The sequence below is a fragment of the Leopardus geoffroyi genome, chromosome A2, assembly GCF_018350155.1.
Source record: "Leopardus geoffroyi isolate Oge1 chromosome A2, O.geoffroyi_Oge1_pat1.0, whole genome shotgun sequence".
NCBI classification, from domain to species: Eukaryota; Metazoa; Chordata; class Mammalia; order Carnivora; family Felidae; genus Leopardus; species Leopardus geoffroyi.
The window spans coordinates 55,312,140-55,335,786 of NC_059331.1; the positions used below are offsets into that span (position 1 = coordinate 55,312,140).

General features: G+C 53.2%; 1 protein-coding gene across 4 annotated transcripts in view; it reads left to right on the top strand.

Annotated features, from left to right (window-relative positions):
• GRIP2 (glutamate receptor interacting protein 2) overlaps positions 1-23,647 on the top strand; it is a 96,108-nt gene that overhangs the window by 42,990 nt on the left and 29,471 nt on the right. For 3 of the 4 annotated variants that reach the window (XM_045493923.1, XM_045493927.1, XM_045493925.1), the window contains exons 2-4: positions 21,798-21,878; positions 22,154-22,289; positions 23,182-23,327. In XM_045493923.1, the coding sequence (XP_045349879.1) occupies positions 21,798-21,878; positions 22,154-22,289; positions 23,182-23,327 (363 nt within the window). Of the gene's footprint in view, positions 1-9,245; positions 9,377-21,797; positions 21,879-22,153; positions 22,290-23,181; positions 23,328-23,647 lie in introns of those variants that run through there. The other variant, XM_045493926.1, reaches the window with a different exon arrangement.

The window sequence follows — 23,647 nt, forward strand, 5'->3', positions numbered from 1 at the left end:
CATTGTCTCCATTTGTCAGCTTGAATGCTCAGTCCAGTGGGACCATCTGCCTGTCTTAATTGCCCGGATAATTGTGAAAGCTGTGGGCCCTGTCTCCCTTCCTGGGGAAATGGCCTGATGGAGCAGAAAGAACATCCATTAGACAGCAGACTGAGGCTGACTCTACTTTCTGGGGTCCTTCAGCGGGTGCTTGCTCTTCCTGGCCTCAGTTTCCCTTCTGTGCCCCCTGCTGTGCTCTCCAGTGGCGGGAAGCCCCCTCACTGCCTTCCCCCCATCCACCCGTCTGCTCTCCTTGGGCTGACCTTCTGTCTCCAGCCCCCACATTTCGCCGTCTTGGCCGAGGTGATGGTGACTCATAAGCAGATGTGTGGGCAGGTAGGCGGGCCAAGGGAGGCCACACACTCAGCAACCTCTCACAGCCGCACAACTGGGGCAGGGGGTCCCTGTGGGTGACCTTGGGGAAGGTCCTTGCCACTTGCTGAGTCTTGGTGCCCCGTTTGCAGAATGAGTCTGTTGAGGAAGGTTTGTTTGAGATTTGGAAAAGGTTGGGGATCCTTGAGTCTCAGACAGAGACTGGGGTGAGGGGGTCCCAGGTTAGCTGAGGTCAGAGCTGAAATAGCACCCAGGGACCACAGGTCCAACCCCGGCTCCAGCCCATACGTGCACCCCTGTTTTACACATGAGAGGGTTGAGGCCACTTTTGCTGAAGGTCACCCAGCCAGCCAGAGGTAGAGTCAGGACTTGAACCCAGGGCTCTGCTAAGGCTCCCACGGCACTACTGCTGGAGGAGGCGATGCTAACAGGCTGGGAGGGCAGTCTAGATTGTTCCTCACCACTTTGGTGTCAGGCTCATCTGGGGATAGATGGGCAAAGAGGGTGGGACATCTGGTGAGTGGACAGAAGTGGGACCTAGAGGTGCCCGAGGGCATTGGGAACCCAGATGAGGCATCAGCAGCTAGAGGATCAGGGAAGGCTTCCTGGAGGAAGGGACAGCGGGCAGCCTGGGGGACTTGCAGCATTTGGCCAGGCAGGCAAGGGATGAGGGAGGGGGCCTTCCTGAGGGACCATGAGTGTGAAGGCTGGGAGGTGGAAAGGGCTCAGGTTGTGTGATGCTGGGGATGGGGGAGGGGCGACGCTGGAGAGGTAGGCAGCCGGTTCTGGACACGGTTTGGCAACTTCCCAGTGGTTCTTCCTAAACAGCACTGAGGGGCCGTGAGCCGTGGGAGGCCTCAGCTGGCAGGCAGCAGGCACTGGCCCAGGAATTTCAGTGTCAAGCCTTGTCCTCAGACAAGTGGCCCACCCCCAACCCTGCAGGGCCCCCCCACCCCACAACTCCCCAGTGGGAGAGCTGCTGCCCGGATCTCCTGGGATATCCATGAGCTGTGCGGGACCCTTGGGTGGGCCTTCCCAGATCATCACCCTGCCTGAGGCGCCCCATCAGCCCCTGCCTCCAGGGTTCTCTTTCAATGTTCAGGCCCACCAGGAGGCCACGAGATAAAATGAGGCTCTCACACAAAGCCCTTTTGAGAACGTGTGGCTCCTGAACTGTGATTAAGGCTTTGGAGCCAGACACCTGCATATTCCTCAGTCTCTTGCCCCTCTGGACTCTAGTTTCCTTATCTGTGGAAAGAGGTGATTATCCCAGCCTCCTGGGCCTGGTGCAGGCACACTGGAGGTAAAGGCTTGCCGAAATCCATAGGGATTGAAGATGCACGTGTGAGCCTGGCCCCAGAACGCTGGGATGTGTGGCCAGCCACACACCCAGGGGAGGCCCTCGGGATGGGATGGTTGCTCGTGGGACCATGTGGTGAAAGCCACATCCAGATCCTGAGCGGTGGCCTCCCTCTCTTGCCAGGGCTCAGAGGCCATGGCCCGGGTCCAGACAGGGCCCCTGACTCTATGCAGGGCAGTCCTGGGGCAGGGGGTCTGGGTGCCCCAGGGAGCCACAGGAAGCCACAGGGAGGCAGGCTCCAGCTCAGGATAATGGAGCGACTCATCCTTTGACTCTTCAGGAGTTGGGTGGCTGCTTAGGAGGTGGTGAGCTTTCCACTCGTGGAGGTATACTAACTATATCAAACAACAGAAAATGTTTCTGTGTTGATGTGTTAGAGGGGATGAATTATTGCTTTCTTTTCCAACATAGCAATCTAGAGATTATGCCTAATCACCATTTATTTTTCATTGATTTATCCTAGCACTTACTGTGTGCTGGGCTTAGCCCTGGATATAGGGTTGAAATCAATAAGCGAGATAGCGGGGGGCCCCTTTTTAGTGGAAAAGAACAGGTGAGCAAATGCATCGGTGGAAAGACTGGGAGGAGGTGAAGGGGACTCACCTGGTGTGGTCAGGGTGGGCTTCTTGGTGGAGGCAGCATTTAGGTTGGGCTGTATGGATTTTCATCTTTAGATGTGGGGAGAGACTTCCAGAAGGAGGGAAAGGCCCATGTAAAGGACCCGAGGAGGGAGTACCTGATTCTGACAATCTGTCCCTTGGCCTGTACTAGCTAGAGTCCTTGGCCCAGTCCCTTCTCCTCTCTGGACCTCAGTTTCTCCTCAAATGGGAGCAGCAGGGCTTTTGAAAGATTCTGCAGCACACTAAACATCAAGTGCTTGGTATCCAGTAGGTGCTTTGTACATGTTAGACCTTTTTTTTTCCTCTGGGGCATATGCATTTGGACAAGGGTAATGCTTGACCTAGAACGTGGAAGGTGGGATTCCAGGCATAGTGCTCGCCACAAGGCTGAGCCCCAGTTCAGTCTCCTACTCCACTCTGTCACTCGAGGGCACAGCTTGAGGGCGGTGCCTTCCCCTCCCACATCCTCATCAAATACAGGGGGTGTCACTGTAATCAGGCTCCAGTGTGCAGAAGCTCCACCCACTGCTGCTGACAGCTTGAGACCATTCTTCCCTAAGTGTCATGCATGTGGTGGCCACGGTGCCAGGAATGCCCCATTCAGTGCATTCCCTCCTCCAAAGCAGGTCTCTGTGTCGTTGGGACCCAGCCCCACTTGCCGGCCCAGCCCACCTGCTCTTTGGGGTCCTCTGACCCCAGCCATGCTGGTTGGTGCCTTTCCCTACATATACTGTGCACCTTTCTACCTCCCGCCCTTTGCCTAGGCTGTCCCCTCTGTCTCGAATGTCGTTCCTGCCTCATCTTTGAGTGTCTGGTTCCTTTGTCCCTCAAGGCTTGGCTCAGACACCACCTCTACCAGGCAGCTTTCCCTGACTCCTCCTCTTTGGCCCCCTTTGCTATGTTTGGGCCTATAGCAGATCCTCTTTGGGTATAGTTCCTTCTGCAAGAGATGCTGATGTTCTGACATCACATGTGACGTTCTTGGCATGGAGTAGGCCCTGCGTGAGCAGTTGCTGGGCCTTGAACCTGGTCTTTTGACACCCAGCCCAGGGTTCTCCCCGGGGCAGGGCAGGGAGGAGCCGTTGCCAGGGTGGCATTGACCTCCTGAGGTTGGAATGCATAACACTGCTCTTTCCCAGGGCTAAGCCCTGACAACTTGCCCATTTATTTTTATGTTTTGCTTTTTTTAAAGCTTTTTTTTTTTTTTAAGTTTATTTATTTATTTTGAGAGAGAGACAGAGAAAGGCAGAGAAAGAGAGGGAGGGAGAATCCCAAGCAGACCCTGTGCTGTCAGCACAGAGCTCAATTCGGGGCTCAGGCCCACAAACCATGAGATCATGACCTGAGCTGAAACCAAGAGTCCGACGCTTAACCGACTGCGTCACCCAGGTGCCCCACGTTTTGCTCCCTTTGCTTGAAAGGCAGTGAGAGGGCAGGTGGGCAGAGTCAGAGCGGACTCTGTGGGGAGGAGCATGATGTGGGGTGGGACTGAGGTCAGCTGAGGCCCTCATCCTGTGCAGTGACTCTCTTAGCACCCAGTCAAGTTAGCTTTCTAAGGCAGTTATCCCTTTCTCCCTCTAAACTCTTCAATGGCTCCCCAGTGTCCTCAGGAGAGACGCTGGGGTTCCAGGCTTCCTGCCTCTAAGGTGCCTTTCTGCTTTCCTCCCCTCTTGTCCCCACCTCTGCCCCATGCCATCCTGACCCTGCAGCCCGTTCCATCTGGCCACCATTTGGAATAAGATCACAAAAGACCCTGCTAAAAACCCTTCAGCAGCTCTCCTCATGCCCAAAGCAGAATCTTGACTCCTTGTCTACCCACCAGCCTCAGCTGCACTGGCCCCCGATGTCTCCCCTTCCCCTTCCCATCCTTCACCTCTGCCTGAACAATACCTGCCCTGAGAGGCTCCCTGACCCCCCCTGCCTTGTGCTGTCCCGGCTCCCCTCAGCACCATCTCATTATGCATCTATACTTGTGTGTTTTTCTCCTTTGACCTCTGCCCCTCCCCTGAACTGGCAGCCAGAGAGGTAGGCTCTACTCATATTTTGTTCACTGCAGAAAGCTTAGGCCAAGCTTAGATTCTAGCAGGTAGTGGGTGCATGATAAATACTCTTTGAATGCATGAGTGGCCAGAGAGGGCAGGGCTGTGATCACCCTAGCTACCTCTGTGGGCCCCGTACTTGACAGTTTTCTAGGTGTTTTGTTTATTCACCGAGTTTCTCACAAGAATCCTTTGAATGGCCAATCTCATCAATACTTTAGAGGAGGAACCTGAGGCTCAGGGAGGCCCTCTGCACAGTTGTGGCCTCATGTCATCTTTTCCAGGAGGGAAGCCATTGCAGGTGTCGGGAAATACAGAGGGCAAGAGGGAGCCTTAGGGAGATGCCCTACTCACAGCCAGGCCTGGGCTGGTGCCTCTTGACCCTCTCCAGTTAGGAGATTCCAGCAGCGTGGCCCTCCCCCTTCCCCCACAGTCCTTTGTCCTTCCTGTATCTCTCTGGGCTGGGGAGAGGGCTTCTGAGTGTGCCTTTCTCAGGGGGCTTGGGGTCGGGGTGTTGGTGCAGATGGCATCAGGAGCACCTGGGTTCAGATCCCGGTTCTTCCTTCACCTTCTGTGTGAGCAAGAGCAAGGGGCTTCCCTTCTCTGGGCCCCTGCTTTTCATCGCTGAAGTGCGGGTGTTGTGGATGAAGTGAGGAAAGATGTATACAGCGTTGAAAGTCAGGCCCGGCACACAAGGTCTCTGCACCACCTGGTTCTGTGGTTCCTCTCACATCCCAGAGCCTCCCCCTTCCCTGGTCTGAGCACACGGCCTGTCGCCCGGGTCCCCTTGGCTGGCGTGCTGCTGTGCCCTCCAGGGCTGGAGGAAGGCTGCGGTGAAGGGTTCTGGCAACCGGCAGGTGTCTGGGGCCACAGCCTGGGAGCCGCCCACCGACGTGGCACTACCCCCCGAAGCTCTCCCTAGCCCGCCCTGGAGTAGCTGAGGGACAGTGGGGGTGTGTGTGGAACAGCGTGGCCGGAGTGGGGACTGCGGCCAAACAGCACCTCCTGAGAGGGGGGTCACTCGTGCCTCGCCCGTGGCTGCTGGAAGGGCAGGCTGGGTCTCAGTTTCCCCAGCTGTAAAATGGGGACCCACCTCGTGGAAATGTTGACCAACCAGGCAGGGGGCCGCAATTGTCCTGGCCTGGCCTCTGGGGTGGTTTGAGGAGAGGGGGAGGAAGAAGCAACAGAACAGCAATAAAGGGTTTATCTGTCTTGTCTTCAAATTGCCGTCTCTGCCTCGTTCCCACCCAGACTTCATTTCCGGCTGTCCGTCGGGGAGGGTGGTGGTGCTGGCGGGCTTGGTACAGCTCCTCTGTGGTCATGGTGGACTCAGCCCCGGGGTCTGAGAGGAAAGGTGGAGGCTGGGGTCCAGGCTCTCACTCTGTGCTGGTGGGGGTCCCCAGACACGGCCCCATCTGGGTCTCGGTTTTCCGTCCCAGTTGTGGCAGTCACCGCTCCTGGGTGGGCGGGGTCCAGGGCTGCCAGGAGTCCCGAAGGGTGTCCTGCAGGGACAACCTGACACGCCAGAGAGCATCATGCCAGTGGCACCCTGTTAAGAGACACTAAGAAGGGCCCCGCAGGCCTGGCTTCGTGTAGGGAAGAGGTCATGTGTGCTGGACAGTCACAGTTTGTGCAGCCCTTCCAAGTCTCTTCACAGAAGTGACTGGCCTGGAGTCACATCGTTCAAGGGTGGCAGAGCCGGAACTCGAACCTGGGTGCACCTGACCTGTGTGCTCAGCCACCTCCAAGTTCTTCCTCTCTGGTCTGTTTCACAACGTTGGTATATGAGAGTCTTGGCGGGAAAGTGGACGGATAAGTGCTTTCTGACTTATTAACATGTGGTCTCCCTACCCTAGGGGGTGGGTGCTGTATGGCGAGGAAGCTGAGGTCCAGAGAGGCTTGGACACATGCCCCAGGTCACGCCGCAATCCATCCTCCAGTTGTCTTACAAAACCTAAGGACGTGGGGGTGTCAGGGCCTCCGCTGGCCATGGAGGGTCTGCCCACCGGCTCAGTGGCCCTGCCACCTCCCCTAGGTTGTCCAGTCTTCCTGTCTGCCCATTCACAGTGCTGGAAACATGACTGGGAGCTGCTGCCGGCCCGGATCCCTGGCAGGCCTGGCTTCTAGCCACCTTACACACCCAGCAATCTGTCCCCTTTTTCCTCTGCTTCCCTGAAGTTTGGCAGCGCTCATTGGATGAGAGGGGTCGTCTTTGGAGCAGGACTGACAGCAGCTTCGCCTGCTCTCAGCTCCCAGAAGGGACCCTTGCTGCTCACTGCCAGGCCCCCCTCCCTTGTCCCTCAGGTGGTGCCGCAGGTCTGAGGTCCTTACAGAGCCTTCTCACTCCCTTGCTCTATAACCATCCGTGGCTCCCGTTGCCTACAGGATGAAAGCCAGACTCCTAACAGAGCACTTCTCAAACTTCTATGTGTCCCCCGGGGAGCTTGTTCAAATGCAGATTCTGATTCAGTGGGCCAGAGTGGGGCCTGAGAGTCTGCATGGCTGAGGAGCTCCCCTGGGAGGCCTTAGTAGACCCTTCAAGGCCTGGCTCCACGTGCACTTCCTGTCTGGTCCCCTCATTTCTTACCCAGGATTGCATTCCCCGACACACACCTGCAATGGCTTTTCCCTTCTTGGGCACATTCCCTCTCATCTTTCAAAGTCAGACTCAAAACGCTTCCTTGGTGGAACCCCAACAGAGCCAACTGCTCCTCATCTGCACTTCTGGAACCCTTTACTAGCCCCTGAAATCCTGAGAGGCACACAGCAGTGACTTTCATTCTTTTTTTTAAAAAAATTTAAAGTTTATTTACTTATTTTAAGAGAGAGCGCAAGTCGGGGGCACAGAGAGGGAGAGAGAAAAGCAAGGCTTTTCTCGAACTCAAGCAGGGCTCGATCTCACGAAACCGTGAGATCATGACCTGAGCCGAAACCAAGAGTCCGAGGACTCTTAGGTGTGAACCTGGCTCCACCCTCATAGCTGGGAGATCTAGGGCAGGTGACTTAACCTTTGTGCCAGATATTTATTTAAACCCTGCCTTGTTCTAAAATGGACCAGCACTTGCTTCCAAACCCACTCTTGGATAAAATCAAGAGGAAAATGTGCTCAGTGGGATGGCAGGGACAGAGGGCAGAGGGAAGACACTGTTTCCCACCTGTCTCCTGGTGTCTCGGTCCCCAGCGCCTGGCACAGCGGGCATTCAGAAAAACACCGCACGGAAGCTCTCTCATAACCCACGGCATGACCTTTCCAGGAGCTTCTCATCCACAAAAGTAAATACCAAAGGAGCAGGAAGAGAGATCGCCAATCTTCATCGCTCATTTAAATGCATCTGTGTGGCGAGCAAATATTTTCTTACAAGAGGGGACGGATGTAGCTCTAAAGGCTTGTGCACCATGCAGCTGGCCCCTCAGGGAGCTGTAAATAAGGGGTGAGGGGAAGAGGGTGAGAGTCTGTTAAGGGCGGTTCACATGCTAAGAAGGGCCACGTCCCTGCCTGGTATGGAGCTGGGACTACCCCAAGGTGGCCCTTAGCGTCCTGCTCATGGTCATTGAGAGCCTTGTCCTGACTATTGCTGGGTACCATGGACCAACCTGAGAGCCTGCACCCCCCCCGCTTCCCTGCCTGGCTTGATTCTCCCAGCAAATTCCTTCAGACCCCCCTCTCTGACCCAATGCTCACTACCCCTTCAATGGCTGAGACCTTGGCCTCACTTCTGGCCCAATGAGCTTGACCTGGAACCTGGACCCTGCCCCCTGGGGTACATGTGGAGTCACCCTAAGAAGAAGGCAGCCTTGGGAAGTGGGCAACGGGAAGGAACCTAGAAGCCCCCAGTCCCCAACCACAGTACTGTACATTTTTATGTACTGCAGGACACAGAACAAACTGGAGCCCCATTTGTTTCCGTGTATCCAGGAAACTCTCCATGGGAGCTGGGACCTCGTCTGTGTTGCTCTCTTCTGCATTCAGCAGGAGTTAGGCATACAGGCTATCGACACCCAGTGTCCCTATCACCCACCTTTCTTCCCAGCACCTGTGCGGGGTCTGGCCCTCAGTAGGTGCCCACACACACTGGTGGGATGGAGCGCAGAAGCAGCTGGGAGGAGGGGCCTTGTGTGTCCATCAGGGTTGGCAGAGTCAGTCCTGAGCTAGCGTGGAGGAATGTAGGAGTGTGCAGGGCTGAGGCCCAGCCGGGGCTGGAATTCTGACCAGCTGCCCCTGCCCATCAAGCCCAAGGCATGCGGATCCTTTGCCCATCTTACTCTGTCTTCCCCAAAGGCTGGGGGAGTGCTCCATGGGGCAGGCTGCTGGGCTCATCCTCCCCAGGCCCTCCCTTACAGAAAAGGAAACTGAGGCCTGGAGGAGGTAGTTGGAATGTCAGTGGAAGAGCCCCAGGGGGCTCTGAGCTCAGGGATTTCTAACGCTGAGTCCTGCAAATGCTCTTTGGCATATGGCTGCACTTTATCTGGCTTATGTCCTGGGATTCTGTACGAGATTCTGTTGGAATCTGCTACTTAAAAAAAAAAAAAAAAAAAAAAAAAAATGTTTGGAAGGCACTGTTCCTCTTTTCTAGATGGAAAAACTGAGGCCTGGGGAGAGCAGTCACTTACCAAAGTCCTAGAGCAAGTTAGGAACAGAACTGGCTCCAGGGGTCCGTCTGCTTGGGGACCCAGCAGGAGGACCCAGACATGCCATCTTCAGAGATCCCCACCCAGACTCAGACCGTGGGCCCCGGGGGGTGTAGAACCACATCCAGGAGCCAGTCATACAGTGGCCGTGTCCCCTTTAAGCAGAGAGCCGCCCGCTGCAGTGGGTGGACTCGGTGCCCAGCCAGTGGGAGCCGTGAGCTTCCCTCCCACAGCCCCTCCCCGGGGAGGGTGAGGGAGGGCTGAGCAGCGTGGCTCCCGAGGGAGTTGGTGGGCAGCCGAGGAGACAATAGCAGACATGCTGTGTGGGCTCAGCCGGGAGACCCCTGGAGAGGCGGGTGAGTAATGGGAACCTGTAGGCAGAGTGATGGGACTGAACCCTCCGGAACTGCTGCCCAGAGAAGAGACAAGGATGGCCACTCCCTGGAGACCCAGAGCCCCGAGAGAGTGCAGGGCTGGGACACCCGCCCCCGGTGGGCCCATGAGAGGGCTGCTGTCCTGCAGCCAGGGACTGAGTCCCCCAGGCTGTCCCCTGTCCCGCACAGCAGGGGCAGCAGGCAGATCTGGAGTTCCAGAGGGCAGCCCTCCGCCCCTCAGAGGTGCCTCAGGGAGGTGCGTCCCCTCTCTGCATGGGCATCAGCTGGTGGGAGTGAGCTCCCGGCCCAGAGATGTGAGAGCAGAGGCTGAGCTCAGGGTGGTGTGGAGGGAGCTCCTACAGCAGGCGGGAGGCTGCACCTCCTGGCAGGAGGCAGAAGCCCCTGCCCGGCTCCGGGGTCTGGCTGGGGAGCCCCGGGGTCCTGGGAATGCAGTGGGGCAGGTATCACACAGCTGCCACATTCCTAAGTGGGCCCAGGATGGGCGCTGTGGGAGGGGCTCTGGAGCAGACATGGTTGCTCCATCTGTCTGTCTGGCTGCCTGTCTTTCCAGCCTTCTCCTGCCGGGCTACCTTCCTAACCCTGCTCCTGCCCTACCGCCCGACCCCAGCCCGAGCTTATCAAGAGCTGGGAACTGGTCATCCTTCACTCAGTGCCCTGGGACTACCCCTGTCAATCCCTTCCCGCACTCAACATACTCTTAATGGTACCTCCTTGAAACAGTTCCGAGGGTAAGGGCTGTGGTCCTAGTGGACCGATGGAAACAGGCTCAGAGAGGGGTGGTGGCCCACCCAAGGCCCCACAGCTACAGTGCAGTGTCCAAGCAGGACTAGCCCCAGATGACTTTTATGGCACAGCTACCTCCATCTTGCTTCCGAGGGCCCGGTGAACTTAGGCTCCCACCCTGCCCCCCCCATGGCAAGGGGCAGAGACAGGGTCACCCCCCGGCCCCCAGATAATAACATGAATAATGTAGCTAATAGCTGTTGAGATCTTACTCTGTGCCAGGCTCCGTTCTAAGCTCTTTCTGTGCATTTTCTCATTTAATTTGCACAATACTGTGAGTTTGGTACTATTTTTCTCTCCATTTTCCAGCTGGGAAACTGAGGCATGGAGGTGTTAAGTGACTTGTCCAAGGCTACACAGCCAGAAGTAGCAAAGCTGGGATGTTCCTCATGTGGTCTGCCCCGGCTTCCTCCCGGTGACTGCACTGTAAATGGAGGCATTGCTCCCCTGGCCTGGGTATATCTGTTCTCTTGACCTAAGGCCCAGGTGAGTGGGGTGACCTTGTCCTCCAGTGGTCAGAGCCACAAGTGCAACAGCGCCCTGGAGACCTCCCGTGGAGCACTGCCAGGGAGGTTGTCTTCCCTCACCTCATGGGCCTTATGGGCTTGTGGCCTCCACCTAGGCTCAGGTCTCAGCATTGCCTGCCTGGACCTTTGCCCCAGTCTCTTTCTTGGCCTTCTAGCCTCCACCCCACTTTCCCATCCTGCCCTAGGAGGGAACTTTCTAAAACTCAAATCTGATCACAGCTCCTTATCTTGGCATTCAAGGCTTATCTTGGCATCTCCCTGGCTTTTTCTCTCTCTGTTGACTTATTGGACCCCCATCCTCACCACAGCAGCCCCCACCCTAGACTCCTTCCCAGGCCACAGAGCCTCTTGAGTACACCTGCCACATTTGATGTTCAGCACTAAGGCTTTTTTTTTTTTTTCAGAAAAGTCCAAAGGTGGAGCTTAGGTACAGTGGGATCCAGGTGCTCAGTTTACATCATTAGGACTCTGGGTCTCTGTTTTGGTTTAGGCAATCTTCATTTCCAGGCAGACTCTTTCCTTTCCTTGAGGTGCCCAGAGGGCCCCATAACCTTTGAGCTTAAGGTCAACCAGGTCAGTTGTCTCTAAGGAAAGAGAACCTGTTTCCAGTAGTTCCAGCAAACATCCCAGGGCCAGCTCTTGTTGGCCCAGCTTGGATCACATGCTCACCCTTGAACAATCACTAGGCCTCTGATTGGCTGGCCAGGCCTGGTCGAGTGGCCTCCCCAGGAGCAGGGGAGACAAGGATAGCCAACAGGTGGCCACTCCATACACCCTGCACATTTTGCAGGGAAGGCTGGGCTGTAAGAAGTCAGGCCACTTGCAGAGCTCCTCAGTGAGAGCCAGGCTTGGGGTTGGGGTCTGTGGAATGCACTACCCAGTGCCCTTTCTCTGCCCCCGATGGACTCCTGCCTGCACATGCCCTGGGAGCCTCGTTCACCACCCACTAACCCTAAGCCCTTGTGGAAAAGGATGTAACCCTAAGCCCTTGTGGAAAAGGGTTGGGTGCATTCGAGGCCTGAATGCAGATTTTGGCAAGAAGCCCCACCCCCAGCCCTCCCAGTGTTCACTCCCCTCTGACTCTTGGCCACAAAGTGGTCTTTGTTCCCAGGGCCTCTGGGCCTCAGTGAGTATCGCTTGGGCCTGGGAAAGCTCAGGCAGGGTATGCATGTGTGTTGTAGAGATTGGGAAGGGTAGTCCTTCTGCTGTGGCCTGGGCTGCCCACTCCTCTGAGGGGCCCTCACCATCACTGCCTGGATCCTCTCTCAGGCCTCACCTCCTACTGCATGGCAGGGGCTATGGCCATGGGGCAACCTCAGGCCCTCCACCACAGAGGCCACACTATGGATCCAGGGAGGCCTGGATTGGCATCCTCGCTCTGCCTCTTCCGATTCTATGACTTTAAAAATCTCATGCCACCTCTTTGATCCCCATTCTCCTACTCTGTAAGTGGGAATTGAATTCCAGATTATTTACTGAACACTTACCGTATGCCATGCTTTCCTTCCTGGACACAGCAACCAAAACGCCAGCCCTCTGGAGCTGACATCCTAGTGGGCAGAGGAAGATAGTAAATGAGATCACTAAGTTTTTACAAAAGTGAGGTCTGTTAGATGGTGTTGAGTGCATGAAGAAAGATACAGAGTAATGGAGGTGTGGGAGGTGGTAGTGGGGTGCAGGGTAAGTTCAAACAGGCTGATTGGGGAAGATCTTCCTGAGAGGATGACATTTCCACAAGTTGCTGAAGGAGGTGAGGGAGGGAGTTTTGTGGATGTCTGGGGAAGTGCATTCTGGGCAGAGGGAACAGTCGGTGCAAAGGCCGTGGGGTGGGCACAAGTCTGGTGTGTGGAACAGCGAGAAGACCCGGGACCTGGAGTGGAGGGAGCTGGCAGAGGGACGCGTATCATCTGGCAAAGTCAGGGAGGCCGAGGGACTGTCACTTGTGGCAGGAACTTTTGCTTTTACTCTTCACGGAGTGAAATGAGTTTTTACTGCTCTAGGCAGCCACCACCAGGAAATAAAATGGTTTCATTGGTGACTCCCCAAGACTGTCATAGGGTAGGAGGAGGTAGGAGGCTGGAGGGGGCCCATGACTAGGAGCTTAGGAGCTGTGTAACCCTGGGTAAGTCCCTTAACCTCTCTGTGCCTCGTTTTCCTCATCTAGAACATGAGGATGATAATGGCACCCACCACATAGGATTATCATGAGGATAAAGCGGTACTAATTTTTAAAAGTTTATTTGTTTAGTTATTTTGAGAGACAGAGAGAGAGCAAGCAGGGGAGGGGCAGGGAGAGAGAGGGAGAGAATCCCAAGCAGCACAGAGTCCCATGCGGGGCCCAAACTCACAAACTGTGAGATCATAATCTGAGTCGAAAACCAAGAGTAGGATGCTTAACCGACTGAGCCCCACCCAGGCGCCCCTAAAGTGGTAATAATTTTAAAGTTCATAGAACACGGCTTGGGTTCAAATCTTGACCCTGCTTCTTACCATTGGAAGTCAGATAACCTCTCTGTGCCTTGGTTTCCCCCTCTGTAAATCGGGAATAACGATCATACCATCTCAGAGGGTAGTGAGGATTAAATGAGACGATGCTTATAACGTGCATAGCACAACACCCAGCACTTCATCAAAAGGAGTTGTTACCATTATTAATCTATGAAAACTTTTCTAACGAGGTCAGTAACGGGGACAGGGAGAGAACTCCCGTGTTTCATGGCTTATGTGTACCCTACAATGTTAATTAGATTCCTCATACCAACCCATGAGGCGGCCCCTCGCCCCCCACTGTGCAGAGTAGAAGCCTGAGGCTCAGAGAGGAGAAGTGGCTGGTCCTAGATCCCTAGCCAGTGGGCAGCAAGGTTTAGAATCAGACTCTGAAGTTGGCCTAACTCCAAAGTCCGTCCTTCCTTTTTCCATCGGACCAGCCATGCCTGCAGAGGTGGGAACAGCGGAGCTGGGGCCGGTAGATCCCGGGTGGCCTGTGGGAGCAGTGAGCAGCTGCTGCCCCAGGGTCAGCAACGGGCCCCTGAGTACTGTACTTGAATGCAGTCAACGTTGGGCCCAGAGGAAAGTGGGGCCCCCCTTCTCGTCAGTGCGGGGCTGGGCTGGCCCCGTTGGTGGCTGGCTGTCACGCAGTCATTTCCTCTTCCCCCCAGATTGAGCCTCGGAACATGTGTTTTCTCAGTGGTCCCCCCTCAGAGGCCGAATGCTCCCTCCTGGAGACCCACAGAACCAAGCTCAGTAGGCTGAGTCTGCTGCCCCGCCCTCCCGTGCCCCTTTCTTGCTTAGGCGGGATCCTGGCACAGGCAGCCTGGCCAGGGGCAGACTTCCTTTGCCCTTTGTCAGAGCTCAATAGCTCCCTGGGGCCCCAGAGAGATGGGAATAATGAAGGCAAGTTAGCAAAGCTTTCAAGAGAAATAAAATAAAAAAGAAGCCCACCCACCCGCCCCTGGCTGCAGCGTGGGGCCTGGGACCAGGTGTATACCCTGCACTGGGCACTGCGTGTCCTCGCTCCCTTCTGCTCCCTGACGGGGCCAGCCCGCATCTGCCGGGACAGGCTGGCTTCGCTGCGGAAATGCATTTCCCTCTGAAGCGAGTTCTTACAGGACGGATTGACTGAAGGCAAAAGCTCATAATTGCCCATTGCTGGAAGGAGGAGACAGGAAAAAAGAAACACGCGGATAAAAATATCTCTGTTTTTATGCACGTTTCCAGCTGAAAATTGGTGGGAAAGATGTTTTTGAAAAGCCTTCATCTCTAGGCATATAATTACCAAGTCCCAGAACAAAAAAAAAAAAGACAGAGCGGGAGAGAGTGAGCACGTTGTGCTAGGGAGGAGGACAAGGGTCTGAACCCCCATAGAATTTTCTATAAATAATTCCCTCAAATTCTCAAGACTGGCTTGGCTACAGCCAGCAGTGGGGGGATACACCCCCATTTTATGGATGGAGAAATAGAGACTCAAGTCATGCAGCCAACTGAAAATTCTGGCCTTGCCTTGATTCTTGGTTTGAAGGCTGCCTCGGTTTCCCCCCACCCTGGATGCTCATGAAAGTGGGGCACTGTGGCCGAACAGGCATCAGCAAATGTTGTCGCATTTCTCATGGGTGCCTTCCTGAATATGGTACGAGGTCTTGGCTATCCAGGAGCCTCTTACCCAGCAACTGGCTCTCTCGAGTGGCCTCAGTCTCCAAGGGAGGTCATCAAGGCCACACACTAAAATGCACACGCCTTTTCTAGAGAAGAGTCTCTCAAGTCCCAGTTTATTGCCCACTGACTCTTTGCACACAGTCGTATGAATTTCAGTTCGCGGCACACCTGCCAGCCGGGAAAAGAGATGGCTCACAGCCTGAGCCCAAAGCCAGCAAAAGAATTGTAGGAGGGAGGGAATCGGGGTCACTCAGGGTTGAGACAGGTGGTCCTGACACCTCTGTCCCAAGGGGGTCATTGTGGGCCGATGTGGCCCCGTATGGTTCAGCGGAGCAAAATCTGAATATTGGGGTGTGCAAAGGGAGGAGAGGCCACGTGGAAGCCACACGTGGAGACACCCCAGGACATGGGTTTTCTCTTTCAGAGCCAACATCCTGCAGCCTCTGCTTCGGAACCCAGCATTTGGGGATCCCACCGTTCCTCACTCTAGGTTTCTAGGTACTTTGTTTTTGATATCAGGGCCCAGAACACCACCTTAAACCCACTGTTGTTTCATACTCCATTCTTGGGGATCCTGCTGCACTGAATTTGGTGAACTTGGCCCTCTACTTTCCCCGTCCTTTCCTTCCTTAAGAGATAATCTCTCCCCTCCCCGTAACCGCCTCCCTGGAATCAAACCTGGAGCCGGCAAGCTTATCTCTGGTCCTCCCAGGACAGCCCAGGAGAGAGGGATTTTCCAGTGACAAGAATCTCATTTGCAGGAGATAAGGCCAATTTTAATTCTGGAATTGCCCACAATGAAATACCAGAGATGTTCGCTGTCACAGAGTTGATAGAAACCAGTCTTTTTCGTTTTATTAGCTCAGAAACATCTTGTTGAATCTAAATGAAGTGCAAATTAGGGAACCGTTACGGGAGGCATTATACTTAATGGTGTGTTGCCTCAATTGGTGGTGGTGTGTATGAACAAGGGCCTGGGGGATGAGGTGGGGGCAGCTAGTAAGCAAAGCTGCTGGGGGCCCAACTGCAGGGGCCCTGGAAATGGTGTGGGGCTCACCTGCTATCTGATTTGTTATTTGCCACCTTCTGGCAAGCAAAGGGAGCCTAGCCTTGGTCTGGAAAAGCAGAGCAATGGGGGAGCTGGGTAGTTTCTCAGTGGCTACAGCTGCAGGTGGTGAAGGGGCTCACCTTCCTGAGGTTCTGGCTGTGCTGTGACCCCGACCTCCTGCTGAACCTGACCCAGCCCCAGCCTGAGCCCCACTCTGACTCTAGAGCAGTGATTTTCAGGGCGAGGGGGTTGGGTGGGGGCACTATTGCCCCCTTAGGGGACATCTGGCAATGTCTGGAGTCATTTTTGTTGTCGTGAGTAGGGGTGGGGTGCTACTGGCATCTAGTGGTTAGAGGGCAGGGATGCCGCTAAACATGGTACGGTGCAGGACAGAGCCCCCCACCATGTGGAATTATCTAGCAAAAAAAACGTCAATAGTGCAGAGGTTGAGAAACCTGCTGTAGTTTGACTGATTCTTTTATTTTTAATGTTTATTTGTTTTTGAGAGAGAGAGGGAGACAGAACGTGAGTCGGGGAGGGGCAGAGAGAGAGGGAGACACAGAATCCGAAGTGGGCTCCAGGCTCCAAGCTGTCAGCACAGAGCCCGACACGGGGCTCAAACTCACGAACCATGAGATCGTGACCTGAGCCGAAGTCAGACGCCCAGCTGACTGAGCCACCCAGGCTCCCCCAGTTTGACTGATTCTAGCTGAGCCCTGACCTTGGCCCAGCCTGACTCCACCCCCCACTGAACCCTAATCTGAAAAGGACCTGGCTGGGATGGGATTTGTGGCTTCTGCCCCTTGCAGGGGCTAATTCCTCATCAAGTCTGCTTCCATGTGCCTCCGCAGAGGAGTGAGAAGGGAAGATGGGTGCTGTGAATTAGGTCTTGCCATGGCCAGAGGCTTGGGGAGAGGAGTGGCCTTCCCACAGCTGGTGAATAGCTGAGCCTGAGTCTGCACTCAGGATGGGTTGAACCCTGAGCACATCCCCTTAACACTGGGCCAGGCTGGAGCTGCCTGAATGAGGACAGCAGGAGGGCTCTTCTTCATAGGTGGGTGGGGATGTGTGCAGGCTCACATGAGGCCTTGGAGACCCATGGGACATGTCTGGTGCTGGGAGGGGTGGCCCCCGAGTCAGCACGGGAGAGTCTGCCAGCCTGATGGTTTGCCAGTTGTCTTTGCCCATCTCAGTCTGGTGCTGAGGAAGGACCTGGAGAAGGAGTGTGAAAAAAATAACCTGGTTAAGGGGGCCGGGAATGTGGGGTGACAGGGGCAAAGGGGCCTGGGGTCAGGTCCTGGCTCTTGGCAGAAGCTTCCTTGGCCGAGAACTTTGCCCCTCTGAGTCTCAGGTTTTCTCATCTGTCAAGTGGAAGTGATGGTAACATCTCCCTCCTCCCAGGGTTACTGTTAGAAGTAAATGAGATATAGGGGATGGTGTGGATGGTTGGTGTATGATGTGTGAGCCCACCTTCCCCCCCCCTGCTGCCAGGGCATAGAGGAGAATCCAGAGTATGCACAGTGTCTAAGACAAACAAGTGCTGCGGAGAGGCAAGGGCTCAGGCATTATCACAGAGCAGGTAACCTGAAACCTTCCAGCTTCAAACTCTTTTGAGATGCACAGATAAACTCATAGGAAATGAAGAGGGTGCATTGGAGAGGAGATAAGGGCGGCCTTCATAACCACTTCTGTCAGTTTTGCACTGGAAGTCTGGCCAGTGCAAAAAGGCAGGTGAAAGAAATAAAAAGTATGACATTTAGAAAGAAAAAAACCCTGTCATTTTTCACAGATGACAGGAAAGCCCAGAGAACCTACAGATAAACTATTAGAATTAATACGGGAGTTTTAAAGGTCAGTATACAAAATCGACTCTGTTATTATATATCAGCAACAAATGATTAGAAAATTAAATTTGAACAACAATCCAATTTACAATAGCATTAAGACACTTCAAATATCTAGGAATATATTTAATGAAAGATGTACATGGTCTTTGCCCGTGGAAGTATACAATATTCTTGGCAGAGATTAAAGAAGACAAAAATAAATGAAAGAGTAGACCATGCTCATTGATTGGAAGACCTGATATTGTAAAGATGTCAACTGTCCACAAATTGGTCTGTAAATTTAGTACAATTCTAATCAAAAAATGAAGAGAAAACTGAAAACCAGCAGGATGCATGTAGGCTGATAAGCTTCCTTACTGGGGTGGCAGCAGGAATGAAGGTGTTTGCTGGTCTGGCAACCAAAGGCTTAGGTTTTAATAGCTTAAGGATACAGGAGATGATGTCCCTATACCTTCCCTAGTTGGAACTCACACCCCAGCATAAAGCCAGGACCTTTAAAAAGACATACCCTCAGCGAAAGTGGGGACTTGGAAAATACCCACCCATCTACCAAAGAGAGAGAATGTCTGTCTCAGCTAGGTCTTGAGATTTGGGTTTCCGAGATGTGCCCCTGGTATCTGTTGAAGGTTGTAATTCACACTACTCCCCTGGTTCCAGAACCCCTGAGCCAATATTTCTATAAATAATGCCTTGGCAGGCACTGAGGGAAAGGAATTGCAAATACTCTCTGGACCCTGGAGGGACCTGCCTTCAACCAGGCTGAATAAGATTCCCACAGATGAAGCCCTACTAGAGATGAACTCACAATCCAACAATTACCAAATATACAAGGAAGTAGTTCACCACGAGGAAGAGTCATCAGACATCCCAGACAGCAGAAACACCTCTCAAGAGTCTGAGATAATAGAAAATTGAGTAATAGATGAACATTGCAAAGATTTAAAATTATTAGAGACCTGTAAGGTGCACTAGATAAGGAAAGAACAATATATGACAAGGATATAAGCAAAAGAACCAAACACAACTTTCCAAAACCAAAATTGTACTTGTTGAAATTAGAAACTTACTGAAGTTGGGAAAATTTGAATATGGAGTGGATTTTAATTAGTAATTTAATAATTAAGGAATTAAAAAAAATATTTATTTATTTTGGGGCACGGGTGGCTCAGTCGGTTGAGCGTCTGACTTCAGCTCAGGTCATGATCTCACGGTTCGTGAGTTCGAGCCCCGCGTCGGGCTCTGTGCTGACAGCTCGGAGCCTGGAGCCTCCTTCAGATTCTGTGTCTCCCTCTCTCTCTGCTCCTCCCTGGCTCACACGCTGTCTCTCTCTCAAAAATAAATAAAGATTAAAAAAAAATTAAAAAAAAATTTATTTATTTTGGGCAGAGCACAAGTGAGGGAGGGGTAGAGAGAGGGAGACAGAGAATCCGAAGCAGACTCTGTGCTGACTGGCTGACAGCAGTGAGCCTGATGTGGGGCTCGAACTCACGAACCGCAAGATCAGGACCTGAGCTGAAGTCAGACACTCAACCAGCTGAGCCACCCAGACGCCCCAGAAATCATTTTAATTTTGTAAGGTGTGATAGTGATATTTTTGCTATTTAAGAAATGTGTTCCCACTTTTTTTAATGCGTACTGAAATATTTAGAGTGTAATTTCATCATATCTGGAGTTTGTTTTAAAGTATCTCAACATAAAAATACATGGGATAAATATGACAAAGTGTTAATAATTGTTAAAAGTAGATGTTGGGTAAAGATGATTCATTATACCAGTGGTTCTCAAACTTCAGTGTGACACAGAGTTGCCTTTGCAAAACACAAAATTATTACATCTACACAGAGGAATCTGGAATATATAAAGATTTGATAACAAGAAAACAAACAACCCAATTTAAAAATGAGCAAAAGGTTTGGATAGATATTGCACCAATGAAGATATATATGGGTGGCAAATGAGGAAAAGCGTACCACATCATAGTCACTAGGCAAGTGTGCGTTAAACCACAATAAGAAGGGCACCTGGCTGGCTCAGGCAGGGAGAGCATGTGACTCTTGATCTCAGGATTGTAAGTTTGAGCCCCCGTTGGGTGTGCAGTTTACTTAAAAATAAAGTCTTTAAAAAAAACACAGTAAGAAGCCTCTACATATCTGTTAGAACGACTAAAATTAAAACAACAACAACAACAAAACAAAACAAAAAAAAAAAAACAATCCTACCTGACATTGCCAAATACTGGTGAGAATGTGAAGCAACCAGACCCCTCCTACATTACTGGTGGACCCACAAATAGTGCAGCCACCCTGAAAAGCAGGTTGGCAGTTTCACACAAAGTTAACCTCATCCTTACCATGTGACCCAGAATCCCATCCCTGGGTATTTACCCAAATGGAACAGAAAGTTATGTTCAAACAAAAATCTGTATGCAAATATTTATTATGCCCCCTGTGAAATTGCACCAAACTGGGAAGAGTGGAAATGTATTTCAGTAGGTGAATGGCTAAGCAAACAGATGCATCCCTGCAGTGGAACATCTGTCAGCAATAAAGAGGAACAAACTGGGGCTCCTGGGTGGTTCAGTTGGTTAAGCATCCGACTTCGGCTTGGGTCATGATCTCACGGTTCATGAGTTCGAGCTCCTCATTGGGCTCTGTGCTGACAGCTTGGAGCCCGGAGCCTGCTTTGAATTCTGTGTCTCCTTCTCCCTCTGCCCCTTCCCTGCTTGCTCTCTCTCTCTCTCTCTCTCTCTCTCTCTCAAAAATAAACATAAAAAAAACTTTTTTAAATAAAAAAAGAGGAACAAACCACTGATCCATGCAAAACAGGAGTGAATCCCAAATGATTATGCTAAATAAAAGAAAGTAGACTTAACAGCCCACATACTTACTACATGATTCTATTTATATGGCATTCTAGGGAAGCCAAGAGTATATATAGAGAAAACAGATCAGTGGTAGTTGGGGGCTGAGGGTTGGGCAGGGACTGGTTGGTTACAAAGGGGGGAGCAAGGGAAAATTTTGGGGGTGATGGAATTATTCTAAATCTTGGTTGTGGTGGTCAGGACACATTTCCCAAAACCCAGAGAAGAGCACACGACAAAGAACTGTAATGTCTATAAAATTTAAAAAATAGATAAAAATGTAAGTTAGGGTAATCTACTAAAACATGTACACATGCAGACTGCTGGACCCCCATCCTCAAAGTTTCTAATGTCCTACGTCCTAGGTGGGACCCGAGAATCTGCGTTTCTGACCAGCTTCCAGGGGTTGCTGGTGCTGCCGGTCTAGGAGCCATGCTTTGAGAACCTCCGCATTGTACTATTCTGTTTTCGTTATGTTTGAAATCTGTGAAAACTTCTTAAAGCGAGTGTTTTCTAGAATTGAAGCTAAAGGAGACAGACTTCTCGGAGAGTGTTTTCTAGAATTGAAGCTAAAGGAGACACACTTCTCGCGGGCTGCCAGAACATCTGAGAATGTGAACTATAAACAATCAAGTGCAGTCCTCATGAAGGAGTGCTGAGTGGGTCCATTTGAATGAGTTTGCTCACAGTCAGCCCCATCTCACCTGTGCCGTGGTGCCTGCATGGGAGAGAGTTGCCAGTCCCGGCAGTTGTGCAGGCACAGCCCCCGGGTGGTGGGGCCCCAAGACCTGTGCTCTAATCCAGATGGCGTGACTCCCCAGCTGTGTGACTGTGGGCCTGAGTTGTCCCACTTGGGGCCTCCGCTTCTCTATCTATACAGTGGAATGACACTCAACCACAGGATGGCTGTGAAGCCCCAGTATGTGGTGGTGTTCAGAAGAAGGTTATTCCACTCAAGGGCAGAGATGGAGCCTCCTTTGGGAAGAAGCCATGAGGACCGCCCCCCCCCCCCGCCACCGCCCAGCAGATTCAGCCGGAGCCGGTGGCAGGAGGGAACCCCTTTTACAGGTCACATCCATGAAGCAGAAGAGTCCCAAGGCAGAAAGGTTTCACCTGCATGGAAATGAAAGTGGAACTCAGGGCCTTTTCTCTTTCTTGCCTGCAGACGATGGACCTTACTCCAAAGGGGGCAAGGATGCAGGAGGGACCGATGTGGCCCTGGCATGCCGCAGACAGAGCATTCCAGGTGATGAGCCTCTTCCCCTTCCCCTTTCTCTGTCCTGGAGGCACAGGTGGCTCAGAACGGGGGGGTCAGACGGCAGTGGCTCTGCCGATAACTCACTCTGTGACCTTAGACCGGTCACTTAACTTCTCTGATCCTCTTTGTGTAAAAAGGAGATGATCTTACCCAGCATTTTGCAGCCAGGTGCTCTGTTTACCAAGTGTGGGTCTCATTTGTATTGGAGCTGGGGGCCTGGAATTGTGCCATACTGCCCGCTCACCCCCCCCATCTGTTGACAGAGGAGTTCCGCGGGGTCACCGTGGTGGAGCTGACCAAGAAGGAAGGCAGCACGCTGGGCCTAACCATCTCAGGTGGCACCGACAAGGACGGGAAGCCCAGGGTCTCCAACCTGAGACCGGGGGGGCTCGCAGCCAGGTGAGGAGTGGGCTCCGTGGGGCAGGAGGAGGCGGGCAGGGGCCAGTGGAAAAGGTACCAGGGCTGTCGGTAAAGCCATCAGTCAGTTGTTTCCAGGACCGCCCCAGTGCTCCTTGGAGGGAGGCCTCCGGTCAGTGGTGGCTGTAATTCTAGGCCCCAGCTTCTTCTTTTCCCCTTTACTCAAGGGGCTGGCTCGACCACAGCATCCCACTCTTGCCAGGCCCTTCAAGCTTTTGCACATGCAGTTAACTTGCCAGAAGGTCTGTTCCCCGCTGGCAGCCTCCTATTCATCCATCCACACTGCCTCTGGGAGGACCCCCGTACCCCAGGCCCAGGCGGCTCTTCTGCTCTGCTCGCATGGCCCTGCGTGCCAGTTTTGCACACATCACTCTGGATTTTCCTGTCGTCTGGCCTATGCGGGTCCCTTGGATCAGGAGTTCCATGAGACTTGGGGGTTAGCTTCTCTGTTGCCACCTCTCTGGGCCTCACACAGGGCAGGCACCGGTAGCGTCCAGTTGAATAGAACAGAAGATTCGTGGTTAGAAGCCAGGGTGAGCTCTAGGAAACAGCAAATAAGGAGATGATCCAGCCACTCTGTAGGCTCCTCTGAGGCTGGTCGGAGCCTTAACTATGAGGGCAACACCCCAGCAGGAGGAAAAGCAGGCAGGCCGGTATCGGGGGAAATGCCAGGCCTGGGTGTCAGACAGGTGTAGGTTAGAATCTGAGCTCTCTTACTGACCCGCTGTGTGACCCTGGACGATGTCTGACCTCTCTGAGCCACTGCTTCCCCATCTGTGACATGGGGATTCGGAGATCATAAGGATTCAACAGAAGAGTGGGTGTGAATGCTGGCACCTTCACCGTGCATGTGCTCTGGCCTCCTTGCTCCCAGGAGTGACCTGTTGAACGTGGGCGACTATATTCGGTCAGTGAACGGGATCCACCTGACCAGGCTCCGCCATGATGAGATCATCACCCTGCTCAAGAATGTGGGCGAGCGCGTGGTGCTGGAGGTGGAGTATGAGCTGCCCCCGCCCGGTGGGTGCCCTTGGACGGGGAACTTTCTCCACTGCCTTAGTCATGGGTAGACACAGCTGCCTCCCTGCCAGCACCTGGGTGGTGGGGACCAGCTGGGTGGGTGGGACCTGAAGACCGGCCTATGTCACACCTAGGGACTTCGGCTGCAACTGCAGTGTGGTGTCACCAGGAGGTGGCAGGGTCCTGTTTATAACCCGTTGTCGTTTTTTACACGTAGTGTCCAGATTTCTTCCTCATGGCGGGGGGGGCGGGGGATGGTTTGAGGAATGGGGGCTGAAACAGTTATTCCCAGCCCTACTGGTGTCTTCACCCCGCCCGCT